Here is an 18,873-nt window from a genome sequence, read left to right on the forward strand (position 1 = left end):
TGTTTAATTGATTCCTACTTGTTCAAATTTACTTGTAAACTCAACCAATTTTTGTAAAAAGTTTTTGTAGTTTAAATGTTCACTTTGTTATGGTATTTGTTATTGTATTTTACACTGTGGAGCTTTTCTCCTCGTGTGGCCACTGAAAATGGGCTCTTTCAGCCCAGTAGACTTTCCCGGTAAACAAATGCCAATAACTGAATAAATAAGTACATAATTTTAATTTCTTCAAAGTGTAGTTTCCTGAAAAGGCTGTAGTGTAACTGCTAGTTTTGGCTGGTCACACAGGAGTAACAAATGAATGGTTAAGGTAGAGAAAAATGGATCTACTTCAAAATATCAAAGTATCAGAAGATCAAACACCAAAACATCGATCCTAAATGATCAAAAGTCATAAAATGTGGAGAAAAATGTCTGGGCCCACCTCCACTGCTAATTATGTATATACCAGTTCTCAAGATCACATAACAGTATGGCAAAGGCAAACTCTGAATCCCCACTGTTCCACGACCCCGGCATTACAGGCATTGGATATTACAAAAAGTTTTACCAAATGTAATGCTCCCATAAAAACACATAAAACATCACCAGATGTGAGTATACTCCACCTGTGTCAGTAGAGCTACTGACAAATTTGCATGCATAACAGTTGCATTGCCTTTCAGAATCTCTTCTATAGATGCTGGTGAACTCCATACTTAATGGCAGTCACATGATCAGGGCAAATATTTTACAGTGCAGATTTTTGACCTAAACGTTGTAGTGCTAATGGACCCTGTTAATGTGCTGCTGTGTAATAATATATGTATGCGTGCAAGTAATGTATACGAACTGAGTTGTAATAATGTATGTATGCATGCAAGTAATGTATACGAACTGAGTTTTAATAATGTATGTATGCATGCAAGTAATGTATACGAATTGAGTTGTAATAATGTATGTATGCATGCAATTAATGTATATGAACTGAGTTGTAATAATGTATGTATGCATGCAAGTAATGTATACGAACTGAATTGTAATAATGTATATATGCATGCAAGTAATGTATACGAACTGAGTTGTAATAATCATATGACACAAAAAGATCCAAGGATAGCGAGGAATTCCAGTATAAATCTCTCCTTTAATATGAAACAACAGGTACATAAGCACTTTCGTATCAAAGCAGATGAAGTAGCTTTGCTACGAAAGCGCTTATGTACCTGTTGTTTCATATTAAAGGAGAGATCTATACTGGAATTCCTCACTATCATTTGATCTTTTTGTGCCTTTTATGTGGTTTACATTTTGAATTTTGAGGGATTCAAGTGCTGGCTGGGACTGGTGGTTTGTGTTTCTGTCAAGAGGATTTCTGCTTGAGTTGTAATAATGTATGTATGCATGCAAGTAATATATACGAACTGAGTTGTAATAATGTATGTATGCATGCAAGTAATGTATACGAACTGAGTTGTAATAATGTATGTATGCATGCAAGTAATGTATACGAACTGAGTTGTAATAATGTATGTATGCATGCAAGTAATGTATACGAACTGAGTTGTAATAATGTATGTATGCATGCAAGTAATGTATATGGACTGAGTTGTAATAATGTATGGATGTGTGCAAGTAATGTATACAAACTGAGTTATGTATGTATGCATGCAAGTAATATTTCTGAACTGAGTTATAATATTGCATATATGCTTGAAAGTTTTGTATACGAACTGAGTTGTAATGTATATATGCATGCAAGTAATGTTTCTGAACTGAGTTGTAATATTGTATATATGCATGCATGCAAGTAATGTTTTCGAACTGAGTTGTAATAATGCATGTATGCATTCAAGTAATGTTTCTGAACTGAGTTGTAATAATGCATGTATGCATTCAAGTAATGTTTCTGAACTGAGTTGACCGTCTAGGTACTAATAGGTATTTTTCAACCTTAATTACCTGAACAGAGATAAAGAAAATGTGAAGTAGGACCTTGGGATTTTGTATTTGATACTGAAAATAAGTAAACTGCATGGGTCTAGTAATTCTTGTGACCTAGTCAATATTTTTATGTGCCTTGTACTCACTACAGGTTTGTGCTGTGTACCTTGGTGTGTCTGACATCAGTCCCCTGTAGATCAGCATATTAATGAAAATAAATAAGCGACTCAGTGAATTTACAGAATGTGTGGTGCGCCCTTACTTTCATGCGCAGTTACAGTATCTAAGAAGGCAGTATTATGGATTAATCTTTTTATTCATCCAAATGCTCATCATAGTAAAAAAGAGAGAGTGACATTGGGTTGAACTTAAAACATTTTCATTCCTCGCAGTCCTGTACTTAAATAAGTTGTGAAATTTGAAAAGCACGAATAAGAGTATTTTTTTTATTTGTTTTTATTATAGGAAGCCTGTTTGGAGGGTTATTGCTGAGACCACCCCCTTCGAGTCCTAAGCCTGACATAATGGCTAAGAAGAAGGCACAAGATTTTATCAAGCTCTTCCTAGTGATGGAACAGGACTTGCATTAGTATTTCAAGGCCAATCGTGTTTTTAGGGTTTTTCCTTTGTCCTTAAAATTTGTACATTTAGTGTAAAAAGTATTTTATACACATTTCAAGTGATTTATCATGAGTTTTATTGACTACATGTAATAAGTAAATGAAGTATTGTTCAACAAAGTTAGATCTTCAAGTCAGCCTTTTTGAGTAGGTGGTTAATATACGAATATCTGAAGCCACAAGCAGAGTTTTGAATAGAAAGCTTCACGAGCAGCAGTGTTTGCACGGACCACTGATAGGCATACTGCTAACTAGTTTATTAGCCTAATAATTCCACAGTTGATTTGCCACTGAGCTCTACATGCCGCAACATCTCTGTCCAGATTTCAGTCATCTTTAAAAGTTGTTTCAAGACTGGTGATTTGCTGATTTTTCTTCTGTTCACAAGTGATTTACTGGTTTCTTTATAATACATAAAGGATGTGGGAGAACGTGAAGACAATGTGGAAGAAGAGAAATGAGCACTATTAAGTTCTTGAAAAAGGTGTCAAGAACTTTTAAGTTTGTAAACTTAAAGGTGTATATATCTAGGAATCGTATGCTCCCTGTGATCACTCGCCTTGTACGTCGCTATGTTCCTGTTCGCCATCACTGCAAGTTTTTCAGAACTCTCAGTGTTAACTTGTTCCCACTAATGTTTCTTCTTGAAGTATACATTCCATAAGTTCCATGTTTATTTCCTTTCATCACAAGTAATGTATAGGGCTGTGGTCCTTTTTGTAACTATTAATTGTTATGTTTTATCTGCTGACCTTTTTAATCAACCTGTAGAATTTTTGTGGCAGTTTTTCTTATCGCACCATTTTTTAGCCGTTTAACTTTATGCTGTTAACTATATCCTTTTGCCCTTTCATTACTTTGTTGTTAATTAAGACCCTTTTGTCTGTGCCTTTATAAGTGACTTTTCATAATAGAAGTTTCTTCATCAGTGACTCTCATCAACAGTAAAGATCTCACAGCTTTTTAGCTTTTTTAAAAATATTCTTGACAGTGACAAATGGCTATATTTTGAGTTAGATTTGTGTACAGCTATGCTGCATAGTCATAGCAATGTTAAAAAGTTTCATATATGTTAATGGTTGTATTCCAAAGCAGTAATGTCATCAGTGCAGAGTGCTACGTTTTCACAATTGTGCAGCTTTGCAGATGTGTTTCCTGCATGACTGCGTCTGCCCAAAGCCATCTGCAGCTCACTGGATCTCTGTATATTATATCTCTATGATTCACTTTCATGTCAACTCTAAATGCTACATCTCTCTTTTGGCATCTGTCTTCCTGAGGATATTTCTTTGTTAACAGAAGCTCTGCATTTCACAGCACTGGATTTGTTTCTTCGTGTTCAGAAATGAGTTGGTGGATTCCCAGGTATCTCTTCCTGTCACTTACTGATATGCATAGTAGCACTTGCTTCCTTGATTTGGTGTCCTAATCACCAAAGGCATGTATGTGTATCATACCTCTCAAGTATACCTCATTACGAGGAATGTTCCTCATTTTGAGTCTTAAAAAGTCCAAGTTTCTCAAAAGTTCCACATTGAAAGGGTCTGTCATACATTCTGTGTTGGGCTTTTTTAACTGAACATTTTAACCATTCTATGACCTTCCTAGTTAAAGTTGTTAGTAAGCTGTTTGAAGGTGTTCCACATTTTGCCCATTTGTTCCACATTTTGAGAGGCTGTGTTCCTCATTTAGGAGATCGAATGTTGAGAGCTATGATGTGTATTGGAAGTCTTTATTTCCAGGAAATGGACCATATAATTATTAACAGGAAATCTTATGCTGCATTTTTAATTTGTCCTTGACATTTTCTTTATGTGGTGACCAGGGCATGTACTCTCATTCTTTTGCCTTTCTTGTTTATATTTGTAGCATGTATTGCCTGCTGTTGGATACTTGTATGGTAACTTATTATTTAGACTTCATTCCTAGAAATGTGTGCTATGTCTTCTGCTAAGAAAGCTTTGCTCAGGATTCTTGTCATGTATAACTTTAGTATTTTAGACTTGCATTCACACTGTATGTATGTCACTCTCTAAGGATCAAGTTTGCCTTTTACACAGTCTTCATATTGAAGGGTGACTAATAGCCCAACAGCAAATCAGTGACCATTTTTGGAACATGCTGCCATTTCAGTTATCTGAATGCAGTGTGGTGTCTCAATAGTTTTGAATGCTGCTATTGAAAAGCTGTTTAGCTTTAGTCCTGTATTGCTGCCCCACACTTTCTTTTCTTTCTTAAGTGCAGCCATGCATAGTATGTTGTTAATCTGCAGTCATTATTCATTTTTACACTCCACTTTTTGTGTTTTCTGTACATTTTCCACTATTGTGTTTTCTGCATGTGAACTTTCCATCTCTAACTAGCCAATACAATGTGCAACATGTTAAAAAGAAATAATACTTGCTATATACATGTATATTTTTTATCCTCACTCAGTCCATATTAAAGGAAGATAATAAGTATACCTGTATTACTAAAGTATTAAAAATCCATACTTGCATATAATTATTCATAAAGTTGCTGATGAGCAGAAGTTGTCTTAATTTACCCCTTCCAAAAGGCATGGTACAATGTATTATATACACAACTCTTCCCCAATTGCTCTTTCCTAGAGTTCTTTCTTCCTCCATTTAATTTCAACTTTGTTTCACATAAATTAACTTCCCATAAGTTGCATTCCAATGCGTTCATTGTTTTGTGTATTATTGAATTAGTTTGCTGCAGTTATTGCATGCTGTTTTTTCTTATGTATTTTTGTGTTTTAGTTTTCTTGTGTATTATTTTATTTATTGTTAATTCATTCTGCAAAGTTTGTGTTTTTATCTTATGTATTTTTCTTGTGCTGAACCTGAGTATATCTTTTTGTATCAAAAGTGTACCTTGATCCACAAATCTAAGTAATTAAAAATAAATACATTTGGTTTAATGCCAAGCCGATCATCATTCCTTAGATCTAAGCCTTAAGATAATATTTGTCTAGTATTCATTTTCCTTACCTCTGGATATTCTCACAACCAGCACGGTCTGTTAGAATAATTTTGTCAACTTGGCCAACTTCTATCTTGCTTTCATTTTATCTTGAAGTAATATGTTTTCTGTTGATTATTTATCTGCAAGTTTTGAGAACAGTGTTGTAATTTTATTTCTCTAGATTATCAGCACATATTCTGTACCGGTCTGTGCTGCCTCGCCTGTTGTAGTTAGATTAGTTGTTATAACTACCATTGTTACATATATTTTCTCTTAATTTCATTCATGAAGATAACTCCTTTTCTCTGTAATCATTATAGGAACTACCTTTTTGACTAAATGAAGCTGTCTGTTCTTTGTGTGATTAAATGAAGACTGCAGCAAAGGCTTGGAAGAGGGGTGTCTTACTAATTAAGTATTCTGTTCTTAATGGAACTTCCTCAAACAGACTGTTAAAATTATTAGCACTGAGACACACTTCCCAGTCAATACATGATTTAAACCTAAAATTTACAAATGATGTGTTCATAGATTTGTAAATGCTTACTAGATCCCTAAGGATCTTTAGAAGCCTAACCATAAATTCCCATGAAGGTTTTAGCCCCTATATGTTCGGTATGAGTGACCCAGAGATAAGCAGAACATTTACATATTGCCCCTATGTATTAGGAGCAGGGGTGAATTTGGGTTGCTCATCTATTCACCCAGATTACGTTGAATAGTGTAAGAGAAGTACTGTGCTTTATGTGGAGAGGAAGACAATTCCAAAGAAATGGTATTCTCTGTGATACATATCTGAAGAGACTGAGATCTCTTAAGCTGGTGTTTATGTCCTCCAGTGGACTTGGAATGTGCAGTAGGCCTGACAACAGGATAAGGTCTGTTGAGGCTGTACACAAGGTGGAGATCTCCGCTTACTACCCTGTAGAACGCAGAGAAGAGGGAAAAGACATTGAGATGGCCCACGTAGTGTTTATCATTTAGGCCTTTTATTTTCTTAGAAAATATTGTGGCATTCAAGTTCTTTCAAATGTTTGGATGGGTACATACTGAAGGGCTGTTATAGTCTATGTTTGACTTGCTGAGTGTGGAATACAGTGGAATGATCATATCCTTGGACCTAGTCACCCTGCAACAATAAAGGACATTCTTACAGCAGTGGATACGTGGTGATTGTAGGACAGTCCATTGTCACATAAGTTCCAAGGTCTCTAAATACAGGGTCAGTTTTCAGGAGTGTGTTGTCAAATGTGATAGCTGCTTGCTAAATGGTATTATTATACATTTCTTGGCATTTAGTTTTTGTCCATGATTTTTACACCAGCTGTTGATTTGGGAAAGGCCCTATTACAGTATCTTTATGGCCTCTGGGGATTGTTCAGCACATAGTGCCTTTGTCTGAGAAAGTTATAGTAGGAGCAAAACACTTACGAATCATTATAAAGTTTCTCTTTTCCTAAGTTTTGTGATACCTTTGTTTTATTTTACTTATAATTTTAGTGGCATTACTGTGTTGCTTGACTAGTCCATTAAATTCCTGTTTAGCATTTCTACTGTGTCCTTTCCAGCAAGAAAACTGGCTGCCTTGTTGACATCAGTGCATTCAACATGATCTGATTCACATTCTGGCATGTTTTCTGACCATCAGAACTTCTACACTCTCTTGTTGGTATATTTGTCTTTTGTTGCGAGTCATCCCATTGTAGGTTTTTGCAAGATAAATGCCCCATTTACTGTCACTTCCTACTACAGTTGTTGTGTGTTTTACCATGATCTACTGTTATGTCCGATCACCTTGTAACTCCAAGGTCTCAAGTTGTGCATCATCATTGATTGCGGTTTTCCTTACCTTACTGCTCACTTCTTGTTTTTTTTTTTTTTTTTTCCATCTGTTTTGACATTACTCACAGTTTTGGCCATTTAGTAGTTGCATTTTCACTAAACACTCCAGTGCAATGGTATGTATGTTAGTACTGACTAGCTCCCACGATGTCCTAATTGCATGTCTCTGACTTTGTGCTTACATGTACCATTTCCAATTTTATCTTGACAGATTAGTATTTCCGACTGTCAGTCCCAGAATCCATAATAGGTCTCATTGAATGATGTATTTCCGTATCATCTTTTCTGTGCCGTAATAAATATAGCTTTCTGTTTCATTAAGCATCCGTCATGATGGGTTCTGATTTCACCTCTTGAAGTTAAGGAGTAAAACCAAGTTAGTTCCCATGAACATATTCATTCCTTTCCTGCAAGAAAGTGAAATCCTAGTATAATCCTTGAGATGGTGGCTCTTCTTTCTCTTCAGGGATAGCTCAGAGATTGCCCTGCCTCTGCATTCATTTGGGTGAGACTTGGAAGGCAGGCATTAACCATGCAGCTTCAATGCACTGATTTTTGGGATGAAAGGGAGGGTGTGACTAAGCTAAATTGTGCTTGCCACATTTTGTCTATCAGAACACATAATGACACATCTACTAATGCACCCCCCCCCCACCCACCCAAACACTTCCAATCAAACAGCTGGCTGCTAGCAGTCAGAAAATATCATCCACAAGCATGCAGCTGTAAGCATAACCCTCAACTCTTCCCTGGGATGTTAAAAAGCTGAGAAAAGCCCACCCAGTGCCCCATTACCCAAGCTAATAATCAAACTCTGTTTTTTTGTCTGTGTCACTGTACTGGGTTACATGTACTTTCTCAAAACAGTGTCTTTTGTCATGGGAAATGATTTCTGTCTAGGTTCAGCCAGTGTGCATCCTTTCACTTTCATAAAGTCTGCGCAGCAGTAATTCAGAACCTGCTGCGCCTTTGAAATTAAGTGCACTTTTCATCAATTGATTAGAATAATGGATTGTAATGCAAATTAAAGTAAATATTACCTACTGATTGACTTAATGGCAGTTTGTCAATAATCAACATTTAAGTAGGGTACTGTCATTTGTAAAATCTTTCAGTATTAAGAGTAGTATTACTTTAATGTGAATGGTATTTGCAATTTATTTTGTTTTGTTAGAACTGAATAATAACTTCTACATTCTCTAAATTACTTTTTGCATAATATTGCTTGTGCATGGGCTGTCATAACCCCCTTTATTCTGCCACGTAAGAACTGGATGGTAGAGTTAAGAAGTGCTGCCCCCACCCTTTACAGATGGTATTACGAAAAATCAAGTTTGGAGATGCTGTTCATCAGGGTTATGTCTGCATAGCGAAGCATCAGGTGCAAGCCACTATGCACACTCCAGCTTTCCTTAAAGTTGTACACTTTTCTTTATTGTAGTAACAAATGTGCACATTATTACTCCAGTATCAGCCTTTTCCATGTTTCATGAAGGAATCGTCTTTTGCTTTACTGGTGGCTTGTATTAGCAAAGATATTCCTAAGTAATCTAGTTTTTAAGAATAAAGTCAATTCACTGGGTACTTAGGATCAGATTTGCAGTGTTAGTGGAGCAACAGATAGCACATTTATTTTTGGTACAGAAGGCTGTGGGTTCTATTCCCACACCAGGCAGATTTGATTGCTAACACTGCAATGCAGCGGAAGGGGAGTGCTGCACTCCTGAGTGTGTCACCCTTCAGATGAGGTATTAAACTGAAGCCCTTTCTTTTTGAATTGGTGGTAGATCAGGTGAATGTAAGATTCCACAGCACCTATCGAGAAGAGTAGGAGAAGTTCCCCAATGCCCTGGCCAATTTCCTCTAGTAGTATAAATGCCACCTTGGATCTCCTTCCCGATAAAAGGCTACTATCCTAGTGGGACTAACCTGATCAACAAAGGATAAATAATAAATAAATAAACAAATAAATTTGTTCTCTTTGAGAAATAGAAATTTAAAATAGTATCCTTCTTGACCTTAATTTGTCATAACTGCATTTATTTTATATTTGTAAATTTATTTTGCATAAAATTGATAACGTGAAACAGGCAAAATCATAGCTTTAAATCAGAATGAAGTATGTCTCACTGAAAACTGAAATGTCTTTAAAACAACTGCATCATATCCACACATAATTCAGAGCATGCATGCAGTCCTACAGCTGTAGGTATAAGGATTAACACACTCACAGTGACACAGTGACAAAATTGTTGTGAAGGGGATGATGCTTCTCACAGCCCCATGTTGGAGGATTCCCCCCTTGCATAATTATTCTAACACCGTCATTACCCTTGTCATTGGGGAAGGGTCATTGTGGCTCATATTGAGTTTACGTGCAAATTTGCATTGCTGATCTTTATTCAACTCTTACAGAAATTGTGCATTCTTATGTAGTCCAAATTCAGATCACCAGCCCTTTAATAATCATGTATACCTTCAAGATAGTATTTCTCATTTATGCCATGCTTCAAAAGTGTCTTGAATTATAAGAAATGATAACAGTGTAGCAAAAATTAAAATAAAAAACTGTGCAGCCTTTGACGTGTACGTCATGCCAGAGAAGATAAGTCTTTGGTTTTGGTATCACAGACAGTGGCAGTTTATAACATGCATTTTCTACCATAGTATATTGTGTCAGAGATAAATTATGGTGTTTTGCTTTCTTGCAAGAGCACTTAATTCTGCATTTAGGTATAGAAAAAATAGAGTAGTAAGTCAAACAATTCAAGAAAATAATCCTGTACTTTCCATGTTGAATGCATGTTTGGCATCCCAGGATTTAAAGTCTACCTTAGTTTGTGTCAGCCAGTGCGAATAGTGTTTCTAGATCTACCATGAAGGTCAGCAGTAAAGATGAATGAAAGACCTTATGCTCTCTGTAGTGGCCATGTGTTGCATCAAAGCCATTCTGGCCTTTGGCAAGTCCTGGTAGTTCATCCTAAAACAGATGATCAGAGTCTTCCTGAATTCTGGCGTACTACTCCTTCATTTCTGTAGAACTCTGACACACCATGCTGTAGAAACAGAAATCCAGGGAACATTTTATGCTTCTTTACTGAATTTGAAAATTATTTGACTGGGTTGCTTGACGGTTTCATGAACACTAGTTGAGATCATCTGCAGCCATAGTTTGTCAAGTTAACTCTTAAAATATTTATTTAATTTATTTATTTTATCCTTGAACTGGGTTAGCCCCACTAGGGTAGTGGACTCTATTGCATTGGATATCACTTAGATCTTTCACAAAAAGCAGAAGTCAGTATTTAAACATACATAATTTTTGTTAGAAAATCAGATGGATTCTGAACATGATGCAGTATTTCAAAATGGATTTAGTAATGTATCCCATTTCCTTAACTTGCTATGACTGCAACTGCAAGGCTTGAATGTCTCTCTTACAAGTGTGCATATTATGTAGGACCTCATTAAAAGTTGGTCTGTATTCTTCCTTTATGCCAACTGAAGAATTCCAGAACAGCTTCATAACAAATAAGTTAATTAATGATGTATCGCAAGTCTCCACACAAACCCAGACTGGAGTTTGTTTACGGTAACTCGAGATTTTGTCGTTGCAGTTAACCAGGTTGGTCTGTACATGGTAGAATGATTTATTGCCATTTCAGCTATGAATCAGTGCTGCCTGGGTACTGCATTTCTTTAAGGCGTTACACTCATCAGTTCCTGTTTGAGATTTATTGCTTGATTTCTGAAGAGGCATTGCTACAGCTAGACATTTGCAGTACATGCATTTTCATTATATGTGTGGAATTTCCTTTTCTATCCACCTTTTTTTTCAGAACAGCTTGGGACAGTTGCTAAACTGCTGTCTGGTAGTCATTCAATCTTGTGAAAACAATATATTGCCTTGTTATGTTGAACCACAGTTATTCAAAAGGCCATGATCAAAAATAATTGGAGTGGGAGGGTGGCCTAATGGTTAAGGTGTTTGCCTTACAAATACAAGATACAGGATTTGAATCTCACAGGGGGTAATTGGCTAGGCGTGAAATGGCTCACAAGGGCAGTTAGCCTAGTACTAATCTATGAACCTATACAGGTTGACAACCTCTGTTTATTGATATATTCTGACACATTTTCTATGATGTGGAGTTACTAATCCATAATGGGAGGGGTGCTGAGTTGAAACCACCCATAGTGTCTTTTAAAAGAGTAATAATTCTTGTAATTCCAGCTCAATGAAAGGAGCTCACTAACTTTCACTGTCAATGGCGCTTTCAGGGAAGCGTTGTCAGAAATGTAGCTCTGTCACTATTTTCACCAAAGAAGTGTACTAGTCATATGGGAGACTACATCAAGGAAGACAAAATACATGTAAAGGAATGCCCTTCATTAGATTTCCCAGAGGATTTGTTGCCGCACACTGTGCTTTGCTATCCATTCCACTTTAGATCTACCACAGGAAGGGATTTTAGCTGTTGTGTTTAACGAGCAGTAGGTCCTGTCATTACATCTTTACTTCTACCTGAAAATCAGCATGACCATGAACTTGATTATTCTGGAAAAAAAAAACAACTGAGTACTTCAAGGAACCACTCAGTCACACTCCTGATGAGCCCGCATTTTATACTACTGTTTTTGAGTTATGTTGAAATGAACACTGATGTTGAAGCTTTCTAGCATGTTTGTATATGTGGCAAAGGGTAGTTTTAAGTACTGTAACTTATGTCAGGAGACATAAAGATTATTTGTGATACGTTTTTTGTAACTGTTCTTTTTTGCTGTACAAGTTGTTAAAGGAGTAGTCCATTCAAAATTAGAAGCAACACATGCTTTGCATTATTTATATTCTGTGAGAGCTCATTGTGTGTTCTTAACTTTGTAAACATGAAAGATTATTTGTAATTAAATCTGTTATTGTGTAGTAACTGTGAGGAATCTTTTACTCTTTAACATTCTGGCCACTTGCCTTACTGTATTTTCTTGTTTCATTTGACTGATTGTGACACAACCTGTCCCTTGGCTTCAGTAAGCATTACTATATTCTCTGCTTAGTTTTGTGAAACTAGATAGTTGAATTGAGTAGGCTATTCTGTTTGAGAACAACTAGAGTCTTTATACCTTGGTCATTAATAACCTACTCCATTTGTGTGTGTTTTTATGGAATTAAAATGTTCAGAACCAAGATATCCTTTGTCATCAAGGTCTAGTCCATTTAAAAAGGACACTACATTTCACCTGTTTTGGAATAATTTGGTTGTAATATTTTATACGTAACAATTTGCTTTTATTAATTAAGGGATATCATGTATCTGCTATGTTGACAGTTAATTGTAAAGTTGTCTGATGAATTAGCCAGCTTGCATTGTTGCCCTTTGGAGTAGGGAGCAGCATCACTGAAACATGAAGAACTTGAAAATGTTTTGACATAAATTCCTGAGGTCATAAAATATTATAACAGTAATAGGCAGCTTTAAGAGAAAATACTATTAGCATACCAATGACAACTCTCTAAAATCAAATTAACTCATTGTGGAGTTGCAGATTTGGGATGGATTACTCATTTAATTTTCCACCAGTTACAGAACAGTGCTGTATTTTTTTAAATAAATTGTTTTATATACCAGTAAAATAAAGTGTAAAAACTGACATGCTTATATATTTTAGTAATTATTTAACATTTATTAAAAATAAATGGAATTAAAGAGTACTATGGTCACTTTTTAAGCTAGTGTTATGTTGCTTTTTTTTATCTTGCATCCAAATAACTTCTCTGTTTCTAAAGAGTATCATATTCTTCAGAGTCTTGTACATTTACTTTGACTGGCATTTCAGCCAACAGGTCTACATATGGAGAACTGTGACCTCTAGCAAGGGGCACCACAGGCAACAAAAGTTCAAGAACTTAGTGGATGCATCTTCCAAGATGGTTGTACAGTGATGATGATGATGAATAGAGTTGCCTATCCCTTATTTTTGGCTCATTTTTGTGCATCAACTTGCAGCTGCTACAGGAAAGTTAGTGAAACTGTTTGCACAATTAATTTCAGAATATTATTTTTTTAACAAAGTCATACACAGAGAAATAATGTCCCCTTCCACTAAGGATGCTTGTTTTAAATACTGTATCTATACCTATGCCTTAGTTTTACTACCAGTCTGTGTGTTTCCAGAAAAACTTTATTTTTATATGAGAATACACACTTCCATTTTATTCCTTAGAGTGCAGCTGAGCAAACTTTTCTATTGTGTAACCAGTTTCAGAATCAGCTCCCTCATTTTCACATTTTGTATATTGGGTGGGAGTGCCATATCAGCAGTGACTATCTAACTGCCATGTTCTTTTACAATTAATTTGAATGCACACTCATCCATCCTTAATTTAATTGACTGAGTGAACTTTCTTATTGGGCTCTTAAGTAGTTTCAATTCAGTAGACCTAAACTTTATAAATCTGTCTACAAAACACTGAATTAAAAGATTGTCTTCAGATATTCTGCACTGAAAGGAATAAACAGTTTTATTTTTTTCTCATTAATAGTCCTCTTAACTGTTTTACCTGGTTATTGTAACATTAGGTTTGATATTTGGAGAAGTGATTGCAAATGTGTAAATTGTAGAGACATTTGCAGTGAGAATATTGGCAGGTGAGGCCATAAGCTTAATTTTTCTTGTATGTATGTTTATTGTGTTTCTGTTTAAGTGGTTTGCTCAAAGTAACATAGTAAGCAAACAGAAAATGAGTCAGTCAAGCCCAGGACCAAAATAAAAGAAAGAAAGAAACACGTTATCAGCTGGTAATCTTGACGCTCTGTGTTATAGTCCAAAACAGTGAAGCTGATGATAAACCATACTGTTTTGTGATCACTTATTTCCAGAATGCTGATTTTTCCAGGTCTGAAACCATTTAGTTCTCCCCTCATCTGGGAATACTTCTGCAAGGCTTCCCTTTCCTTAGCTGGGTGCCACACCAGCTGTATAAAGCCTGCCCTTTATAAGAAATCAGGAGTATCTCAGCTCTGAGTTGTGGCTGCAGTCAGTTGGTCTAGAATTAAAAATCTGGCTTGCTAAAAATCTCCTGTCAATAATAATTCCCTTTCTATGCCTTTTTAAGTAAACAAGCTATCTTGCCTTTCTCCTCCCACTGAGAATTTGTTCATGTAACCCCTGCAAAGACCATCCTGCCATTTGCATGCCCTCATATGACCTATAGTATGCTCTCCTCTCTGTGTTTTCTTCAGTGCTGTGTTTGTTTATTCGACATTTGTTTATCGGGATAGTCTGGGTATGTACCCATTTTTACCAGAGGCCCAGGGAGAAAAGCTCCAGGTATAATTCTCATTTCATATTGCCATACACAGAGAATCTACACTTGTAACAATAAATACAAAATTACATTTGAAGCACTAATACATAGAATGAAATATGTATAAAAGTGCAAAGAAGCTGGGTACATAAAGTCAAATATTTGCATAATTTAGGAGCAACCTGGTAGGTGTGATAGAATGAAATAAATTGACATGAGTCTAAAATTGTTATGGGGTATTTAGTTTCAAATATACTAGTGAAAACAGATATGATGCTTGAGTATTGTGAGAAGAGAGTGATTGATACTGAATGCAGTAAAACAATAAAATCACGCAAGATAAAGTTTGGTTAAGTATATATTATTGACAGATGGAAGTTGTGATATAGAGTTTTCATCAAAGTATGAAGCACAGGGGTGAGGTTTTTATGTGGATTTATTAGAGTTTAAGAAGAGTTAGGGGAAATATGAAGAAAATAAAGTGATTATAGAGATACTAAGAGAGACTTGATAGGAGTGTTTTCATGGATAAGAAGTTGAAAGTATATCTGAGCTTTAAGTAGGACAGTAGATAGTTATCCTGGTGTAGAGCAGGAGCCAGAGCCATTCCTTTTTTGATGATCTTTTAGATAGTTTGAAGGATTGGTAAGAGGTAGCTGTTCTAATGGAAGTAGGGACAGAATTCCAGGCTTTGGTGACAGAGTAGGAGTAGCGGGAGTGTCCTGCTGATTTGTTTGGTCGGTAGATAGTAAGTTGCTTTGGGTTATTTGATCACAGAGGGTGACTGGATGAGTATTTTTGTAGAGTTCCATTTAGAGCAGTGCAGGTGTCAGGATAGTTAGTGATCTTATATGTGGTGAGTAATTGATTATATTTTAGATAGTTGGGTAGTTATGGCCAGTTAAGGGTTTTTAGTGGAGTACAATGATGAGTAAGGTATTGAGCACTAATAGTAAATTTGTCAGTTTAATTATAACATTTTTCCAGTTTTTGAATATTTGATGTTTTTTGGAGAATTGTAAGAATGGCAGCACAGTAGAGGAGAGGAGGGAGGCAATAAGTGCTTGCTAGTGTGATTCTAGAGGTGGGGATGAGGACGTTTCTAGCTCTGTAGACTAGACATAATTTTTAATATATTTATTTATGGCATTTTGTATGTGATAATCAAATCTAAGAGCATCACCTGTTATCATTCAAAGTGGCTTAGTTTGAGAAGTTAGTTCAATATTGATGTTACTAAGGGAATGTATTTTGATTTTTTTTCCATAGGACTTTGATGTGTGTGCTGGGATTAAGCAAAAATTGATAGTTTTGTAACAATTCTTCTGTGGCGGTGAAGGATTCCTGAATGATTTCCAGTAGGTGAGATGGATTGTTTGATCAGTATGTAAGTGTTGAATCGACGGCGTATTGTTTAATGAAGGAATGTTTTGTGCATGCATGGAGTGAGTTGGAGGTAAGTATATTAAACAATAAGGGGCCAAGGATTGAGCTCTGATGGCCACTCATAATTTCAGGGAGAAAAGAAGAATAAAGGGTTGTGCCATTTTATTGATTGGAATTTGCCTTTCAGATAGCTCAGAAACCAGTTTACATCATTTGCTGTAAGGCCTATTGATGACATTTTTGGTAAACGTTTTGTGTGGCTAGCAGTATTGAAGGCTTTTGCTAGATCAAGGAATAATGCAGATACAAATGTGTCACTATCAGTGGCGTTATTGACAGTTTCTATGAATGAGAGTATGGGATGGCTGAAAGCCATGTTGGGTTGAGGTTAAACATTATTCCTGTGTAAGATGTTGTAAAAGTTGTTCATAGACATATTTTTCCGGTAATTCTGAAAGCGGGGATAGTATTGCCATTGGCTTGATTTAAGTTGAATTATCTCCTTTGTGGAGGGGAATGATGTGTGACTTTTTCTAGAGCTTGGGAACATATCATTCTTGTATAGATCTGCTTATGAGGATGGAAATGGCTTAGGCTGTGCTACTAGCTGCTAGTTTTAGAAACTGACTAGGTAAATTATCTGCAGAGGTAGAGCAAACTTTTAGCTTGTTTAGCATATGTTTGATACTGGTTGTTGGCACTCTCTAAAAGTTGAATGTAAGTTGAATGTCAGAAGCAGCTTGAGATTGTTCAGTTGAGTCAAGTTGGGTTGAGTTAAAACCCTTTGTAATGGATGCTATGCTTTCTATAAATAGTCATTGAATTGTATTGCAAGATCCTTTACAGTACTATTTGGAGATGGGTTGGGATGATGTTTTACTCAGGTTGTAGTATTTTGTTAATTGTTGACCAGAATATTTAGGATCCGTTTTCCAACTATTTTGGAGGTTATTATAGTAATTTGCGGTTTTTGCCTGGCTGCATAGTATTTTATTTTTTTGGAGGTTTTGAGACATTTTTTTTGCCAGTTTCTCCAAGCTTTGTCTCTTTTCTGCATCAGTTGTCTAGTAGTCTTAGTTACTCAGGACACATTATTTACTTTTACTCTCTTGTTCCTTTGGAGTGCTATTTTATTAAGAATGTTGAGGAATATTGTATTAAATGTCATTATTGCTTCATCTAAGAGGATAGATTTTAGCATGTTCCAGTTGAAAGATGAGAGCTTTGCATTGAATGTGTTTGGATTAAATTTATTTAGGTTATGTATATTTTTACTGCTTGCTGTTTAGGGATACTTTTTGTAAATTGTTTAGAATAGGCTCAGGAGTGGTCACTGAGAGAGTTTGGTAAGGTACCTGATTCATGAAATGCATTGTGGTCAGATACAAGAATCCAGTCCTGTATATAACTTGAGTTTTTAGTGAATTAGGTTGGATTCTGTATGAGATGTTTAAAGCCAAATAAGTTGATACTAGATTTTGGGGTAGTAGATGTAAGTTGAGCCAGTTTCTATTTATATCTCCTGGTGTTACTGTTTCATAAGGAATTTTACTTTGAGGTCCAGTATACGATTTCTTCTGATATATTGATATTGTCACCTGGGGGCATATATAACATTATTATACATATTTGCTTTTGTTTAGTTAGTTTTAGGATTGGAATAAGAAGTTCAACTTTGTTGAATTGTAGTATATTAGCATTGCATGCTTTTAGATTGCAGTGTTTTTTCAAAAACTAATGTGATACTACTACTTTTTCTTCTATTGTAGCTGTTTCATATTATATTGTAAACAAATGGTAGGATTTCAGTATCACTGATGTTAGGCTTCAGCTACATTTCAGTTATGGCCAGGATATTGAGTTTCTGGTAGGCAATCCAAGCATGTAGCTCTGTAATTTTGATGTTCGTGTTTCACTGTTGCAGTCATTACTCTTGGGTTATCCTGCTGGCAGGCTACCCTGAATCGGCCAGAATTCCAAAGTCTAGGTCCGGCGTCGGTTGCTGTCGCCTCTTCCCTGACGTCAGTACGCCAGGGGTATAAAAGATGCAGCTGACGCAATTTTCTTCAGTCTTTCTTGCCGCGCGGTGCCCGAAGCAAAAGCAGTTCGCAAGTGCCGGTTGGCCAACTCCTGAGATTTTCAAATCCGAATTTCAGAACCGAAGTTTTCATTAAAGCTAAGTACCCCATTGGGGAAACTTTTTTCTTGCTCCAGACCGATGTCAGAAAAAGTTAACAATTGTATTTCTTGTGGGAAGCAAATACCTCATAAGGATTTTCACTTTTACTGTATTCCTTGCCTAGGCCCTGATCACAACGTTGCTAGCTGTCGGTTTTGTGCTAGATTTAACCAACGCACTATCAAGCGTCAGTTCGATTTTGCATTTAGTAACTTTGGCCGAAGATGTAATTATATAATGCTGTCAGACCAGCCGACAACCGGAGTTTACAAAAAACGCAAGGACAAGGAAAAGGATAGGCATCCGATGTCCAAAACCGACGATGGAGCCTCTGCTAGGCCAGTCGCTGGTTTGCTGGTTCTCAGTGAGGCACTTTTGCAGCCCCTGGCGCCCGCTACCTCAGAGCCACAGGCCGCTTCCGACTCCCACTTGGAGCCGACTGGGCCTCTGGAAACTCAAGGTATTGGATACTTGGAAATCATTCCCTCAGATGGGTCCGGAGCCGCTGAGCAGGCATCGGCTTCTGAGGGTGTCTTCAGACCTACACAACTATATATTAAGCCTTCTTCAGCTTCAAAGACTAAAGCGGTTCTAAAGACAAAGAAACAAGTACAGCATTCTCCTTCTCAGACTTCCAGGCCTAAAAA

The 18,873-nt window shown here is 36.4% G+C and overlaps 1 protein-coding gene across 4 annotated transcripts in view; it reads left to right on the plus strand.

Moving 5' to 3' along the window:
* The window catches only part of INPP5B (inositol polyphosphate-5-phosphatase B), a 2,334,801-nt gene extending 2,321,719 nt beyond the window's left edge, over positions 1 to 13,082 (plus strand). For all 4 annotated transcript variants that reach the window (XM_044083533.1, XM_044083543.1, XM_044083552.1 and 1 more), the window contains one exon: positions 2,389 to 13,082. In XM_044083533.1, the coding sequence (XP_043939468.1) occupies positions 2,389 to 2,513 (125 nt within the window). In that variant the 3' untranslated portion in view covers positions 2,514 to 13,082. The remainder of the gene's footprint in view (positions 1 to 2,388) is intronic.
* Positions 13,083 to 18,873: the final 5,791 nt, after the last annotated feature.

Source organism: Protopterus annectens, chromosome 1.part1, assembly GCF_019279795.1.
Source record: "Protopterus annectens isolate FY-2018-M chromosome 1.part1, PAN1.0, whole genome shotgun sequence".
Classification (NCBI taxonomy): domain Eukaryota; kingdom Metazoa; phylum Chordata; order Ceratodontiformes; family Protopteridae; genus Protopterus; species Protopterus annectens.